This window comes from Dipodomys spectabilis, unplaced genomic scaffold (genome assembly GCF_019054845.1).
Source record: "Dipodomys spectabilis isolate Male_0828 unplaced genomic scaffold, ASM1905484v1 ptg000207l, whole genome shotgun sequence".
NCBI lineage: Eukaryota > Metazoa > Chordata > Mammalia > Rodentia > Heteromyidae > Dipodomys > Dipodomys spectabilis.
Genome location: NW_024870884.1, coordinates 3,308,065 through 3,314,064, shown reverse-complemented (window position 1 = coordinate 3,314,064; position 6,000 = coordinate 3,308,065). Strand labels below are relative to the sequence as shown.

The window sequence follows — 6,000 nt, the reverse complement described above, 5'->3', positions numbered from 1 at the left end:
GTTTTCTTTTTTGATCATACTAGGGTTTGAACTCACAATCTGACACTTGTTAGGCAGGCACTCTATCACTGAGTCACCAGTCCTTTTTCGTGCCAGTCATGTTTGAGATAGGGTCTTGCTTCCCATCTGGACTACAATCTGCTTTGTTCAGGCTTCTGGTTGTTGCTAGGGTAACAGGCATGCACCAGCATACACACTGGTGCATGCTCTGCTTGACAAGGGGTCTTGTGAACGTTTTGCTCAGGTTGGCCTTGAACTCCCATGCTCCTGATTTCAGTCTCCCAAGTACCTATGATCACATGTGTGAGCTTGGCTTCTTCTACAATTTTTTTTTTTTTTGGGTCCAGTCGAGGGGCCTGAACTCTGGGCCTGGGCGCTGTCCCTCAGCTCTTCAGCTCAAGGCTAGCACTCTGCCACTTGAGCCACAGCACCATTTCTGACTTTTTTCTTTTTGCTTATGTGGTGCTGAGGAATCGAACCCAGGGCCTCATGCATGCAAGGCAAGCGCTCTACCACTGAGCCACCTTCCCAGCCCCTGTTCTACAATTTTTAAAGAAACAATAGCTTTGATATTTCAAATAAAGGTATTCCTGGAAACACTACAGGAGGAGGGCTTTTTATTAAGTTTGGGCCAAATCTGAGGTTTAGCAATGCAGTACAAATTCCAAGTTGGGAACCAGTCCAGTCAGAATCTCAGTGCAGGCATGGTAAACACTCTGTGTGGTAGATGGCATGGTGGTCAGTCTCTGAAAGATGTTGAGGGTCAGCCACCCCCAGCCCCCCAGCACCACTTCAGTATGGAATGCCTTTACTGATAAATGAGCGTGTCAAAGCACTCACCCACCTGAGTCTTTATAAAAGAACGAGAATAAAACCTGTTCTATAATGTTACTCTCTCAAATGTACCTATGGGTGGCTAGAGAAACAGTGATTGATTACTACTAGTCTTGGAGTCACTGGCTCAAATAAAGTACCTTGGCTTGGGGTTGAAATGAGTTCTGTCAATGCAAAACAAGAGGAGAGAGAATATATATTTAATTCTACTGCAGAAACATCTTTCAATTCTGCTGAAAATAGCCAAAGGGGAGGGGGGAATTCTTAGAAAACATAGGCATAGATTTTTATGAGTAAAGATTTAAAAAAGGACATTTCATCTATCAAGAGCAATACAAAGGGGTTATATAAATTTATTTCTCATGTAACAACTGATTAGTTTACAAAAAATTCCCATTCTCAATGTTAATTCCATTTCTCATTTTTTTAAAAAAAGTGACTAAAAGGACAAAAACCCACACAAAATACAATCTGTATCTGTCCTCTATTTACAGATAACCAATCATTATTAAGGCACAGATTAAAAGCTAACATTTATTCAAATAATCCATCTACTCTTTTGTGCATTATTAATACCAACAACTCTGTTTTCTGTAGTGTCATATTCCCTTCATTGCATCAAGAGAAAGTGAGAAAAAATATTTTCCAGTGTTTTAATTTATTCTTTTCGCCATCCTATTTAATCTAGTTTAAGTGGACAATTTTCCCTTTGACATAATATCAAAGCACCGTTCATAAAACCTCTACCAAGTTAATACTGAATGTAAATTCCATCTTCCTCCCACTCCAAATATGTGGTAGAGAGAGCTGGGTAAAAGCTGTGATTGTTTTGTTTATGGAAGGTCTCACTAAAGAAGTGTAGAATTTAGAAAATTGGATTGTGGAGCAGAAAACTGGCCTGGAACTGTGTTGTATGTTGTGCCTGTTGCATGAATACAAGAGAGAGAGGGAACACCACATGGTCATCTGCACACTTGCATACAAGACCAGTGAAGAATACTTGGCAAAGGGAGGTATTTGCTTTTCCATCCTTACAGAGATAGGGTTTAAGTTTATTGTGCATGCCTTCAGGGTAATTTCTAAAGTGAAAACATTTTCTGTGGGCAAAATGTCACTTCTTTTTAGCTGAGTGGCAAGGATTAGCCATGAAAAAACATCAGGCAAGGATTTCTTATCCCATGTTTGTGGAAGTCCTCAACTCAGTGCCTTCTACTGAGAGCAAGAGAATGGTTTATGTCCACAAAGAAAGTCTTGAATACTGAGCACAAATAACTCATTACAGGTAACTGACAGCATTTACTATGGGAAACTTTTCCAAAAAAATTAATATACTTGGATATAATATTGCTTTGAAGAGAGGCACTTTAGTGAGTTTCTTAAGGACTGAAAACCGTAAATCCACCAGAAAGTGTCTGAAAATACTTAGGAAACAACATTGCTTGATTTCTTGGACTTTCACAGTATAATATTGTTAACAATAAATCCAGCCACTTAAAAAACATTTTTCCCCTTTCAGAATTCCACCTTCTTTATAAACTGGGGTTTACTTAAAGCTTTTCCATCAATGAATACAAATTGATTTCAAGCAATGGATACAGTTTTAGGAAAATCCTGCGGCCAGGTAGGTAAAGTTTAAGGACTGTAACTTTTCTCTTCATAATGGCAACAGTGCTGTCTTGTCGGATGATTATTTGTCTTTTTAAATAAAGTGACAATCTAGGGCTCCAGTTATTGAATGCCGTTCATTCTCTACCATAAATCTCTAGTAAATATCAATCTCATCAATTATGTACTGTATGCTTATAATATCTAAAAATAGAAGTTTGATATAAATAAATGTTCTGTAGTGGCAGTATACTAAAAAAACAGCCCTTTGCCTTGAGACAAACATTAAAATCATTTTAGCGATATAGGCAGCAGCTAAATATAGATACTGAAAAGGGTTAATATTGCAAAGTCCATTTGGTTGGTCGGTACCTGGTTTCTGGGAACAAGGCACATTTGCTAAGGTTTTCTAGAATGCTGACATAAATGAGCAAAATTGGTCCATAACCAAGTGGACTCACATTTCCCAAAGTCCAGAATACTCTACACAGCAACTGATATCCAGTACCATTTTGAACAATTTGACACAGTCAGAAAAACGTGACTAAACCTGATCTGTACCAATACATCAGGTGACATAAAAATAACAGAGAGAATGAGAAAGACAGACAATTTCCACAGGACAAGAAGTCAGAACGTGTAAAGTGCTGAAAGACCTCAATAATTTTAAAGCAGTACCAGAAAATTCCATTTGATTATTATTTTTTAAATCCCCAAATACCAAAATAAAACAAGCAAAAAAAAAACTTGTAAGTTTTCTGGCATCCCAGGTGTCAAAATCCTTCATTTTAAGTAAAAAAAAAATCAGTGCATACATTATATAGGTAAATAAAAAGAAATAAAGCCCTAATTCTCATACTGCAAAATTCTGTCCAACTGCCACTTGACAAGTTATCCACATTTGATGTTTGTATGGCAACCTAAGCACATCTTCTCTCTTTTCTTTCTTTTTGATGTTAAAGTACAGGTGTGAATAAGATGCTTTGGTCCTGATCCCAGACACCCACAGTGCTGAGGATGGTGTGCAGCGAAGTCTGTTCACAGATCATCTGTGTCCAAGCTACAGTTTCTCTGTGCCTAGAAGGTCCTGCTACCAGCGGCCACTGACACTAGCAATGTCTGAGTGGTACTGCCGGGGGAGCCTCCCGCTCGCTCCGCCTTCCAGAAAAGAGGTACGGGAATTTGGTGGTTCAAAAAGCTTCCTTCGGTTTTTATTGAGCTCTAGAGAAAAGGAGAGAGAAGAGAAAGAATTGTTAGCAGTTCAATGGAGAAGTTGTATATACCACAGGACATGGCAGTAGAGCTCAGAACATGGTGATGCGTATGTTCTGAGCACAAAGTCAAGTCTGCTGGCAAAAAGAAACCTTTCAGTTAACAGGTAGAAATAACTAGACGTCTGGTGTTAGATGTAGCATAATGACAACCTAGAAAGCCAAAGAGCAGCAAATCATTTTCAGTAAGATATATACAAATATATATGTATGCGTATATATATATGCTATTTGAAGGACGTCATTGTCAACAGCCTCTAACCACATTAAACAGTCTGACTTACTCCCAAGTGTCCTTTTTGAGGTAGTGGGGGCCACTACGGCTGGTGAAAGGCACATGAGAAGATGTATTACCACTGCCACAAGATTATGATGCTTACTGAACTCACCCACTGATACCAAGCACAGCAACCACTAAGTCACTAATGTCAAAGGTGATAAGATGATCCCACTCCTCGGCCTGAGGATAATGTAGAGTGGAGAGGTACCCTGAAGTAGGCAGCCACAGCCCCATGGCTGTGCCCACTTGTGAGGCCTATATTCCTGAGTCAAACAGTTATAGCACAAGGTGTCTGAGAATAACAGATTGGTATAAATCACAACAGCTTAAACATTAGAACTGAGGAACAACCAATACTTGAGTCCCAACTTTCAGGAAAACCAGTGTGCCATTTTAATTTTAAGGACACGAGAATATTGTTTAGAGCTAGGCACCAGTGTTCACTACTATAATCTCAGGACGCTGAGATCCAGAGGACTTCAGTTTGAAGCAACCAGGGTAGAAAAAGTCCTGGAGACTGCATCTCCAATATGCCAGCAAAATACCAGACTGGAAATGTGGCTCAAGTAGTAGATCATTGGCCATGAGTGAAAAAAAAACAAGCAAGAGTACAAGGCCCTAAATTCAAGCCCTCATGCCAGAACCAAAATGACAGTAATCAAATCCTGTCTAGCTTTCCTTCTGCCAACTATCAAAAAATATTAAACCTAATTTAACTGATACAGATTATGTTACTTATAGCCATGCATCCCCCTCAACAGACCCCAAATCACTGATGTCGTAATGAACTCCAACAAGTCCAACTCTGTAAATTAGAATTTCTGGTAATTTGAAGAGATGTCCTTCTGGCCATTTAGTCAATTTCAAATAGAGGGATCGCACAGGTCACTGGCTTAAAGTTGTCTCTTTTAAGAGGGGTTGTGAGCAGGTGACTGAACCCCTTATATTTTCATGATGCTCAGGTGTTTACCCACATACACAAGGACCTTTAAAATTCTGAAGTTACACAGACGTTTGCTGTAATAGGATAAGTGGTTAAGAACCACAATATGAGTGGACAGTGTGAGGGAAGGGGTGACATTCTCCAAAAAGAAATGTATTCTTGACTTACGTAACTATAACCCCTCTATATATCACTTTTATAACAATAAAAAAAGAAAGACAAAAGGACCACCATATGGCCAGACATAATATTATCTAGTATTGGAAGAGTACTCTATACCTGAACACTTCTCCAATGCTCCCCAAAGTATACTTGCCTGCCATGTGAGGGCTAAAGTAACAGTGGAGACCTCTCTTTTGTTAACATAGTTTTAGGAGAGAAGAAAGATGACCATGATTTATTAGAGGTTTTTAGCTGACAAACACTCTGGAATCATTATGTTCTGTTCAGGTCCTCCCTAAGGGATAAATAATACCATTTTCCTCATTCTCTATTTTACAGATAATCAAACTGATTGTTGCTGGTCCATATCAATGGAGCTGACATCCCCCTTGGCTGATGCAGAGGTCAGAACCCTGAGACACAGCAATCCACGTGGTATGAAGACCAGAAACCAGGAGTCTAACACAGAGAAAATGGGAATTCCAGGTATGTCCAAGAATCATTTTATATGTTGTTTAAAAATATAACGCAGTTTAAACTTCCTATATAAACAAAATGACATGTGCAGGCTTGTGTGATACAGGTTGGTGACTACTATTTCAAGTTCCTGAGCAGAGTCAAAGTAAGTGATATGCCAGTAATGTGAGACAAAATAAAACAATATAGAATAACCTTCGACTTCAATATTCAGAAATCAAGACAGAATTGAGACTTAATAGTAAGTAAACCCTGTTGGGTAAGTGCATACCAAGGATGGTTTTAAGCCAGGCCCCAAAGAAACATAGGTCCCATGGTTTCCCTTATTTGAAATAACTAGTATATGTCTGAGACAAGCAGAAAAGGTCAGATAAGTTGATGTTAGGTGAAATGAACCCCAAGATAAGGATTCAAATGTTTTTTTCTTT

At 38.9% G+C, this 6,000-nt stretch overlaps 1 protein-coding gene across 2 annotated transcripts in view; it reads right to left on the bottom strand.

The window, feature by feature from the left end:
• Nucleotides 1-1,157: 1,157 nt before the first annotated feature.
• Bicc1 (BicC family RNA binding protein 1) overlaps nt 1,158-6,000 on the bottom strand; it is a 238,170-nt gene continuing 233,327 nt past the window's right edge. Inside the window, exon 21 of one of the 2 annotated variants that reach the window (XM_042696342.1) lies at nt 1,158-3,660. In XM_042696342.1, coding sequence (XP_042552276.1) covers nt 3,530-3,660 — 131 coding nt within the window. In that variant the 3' untranslated portion in view covers nt 1,158-3,529. The remainder of the gene's footprint in view (nt 3,661-6,000) is intronic. The other variant, XM_042696344.1, reaches the window with a different exon arrangement.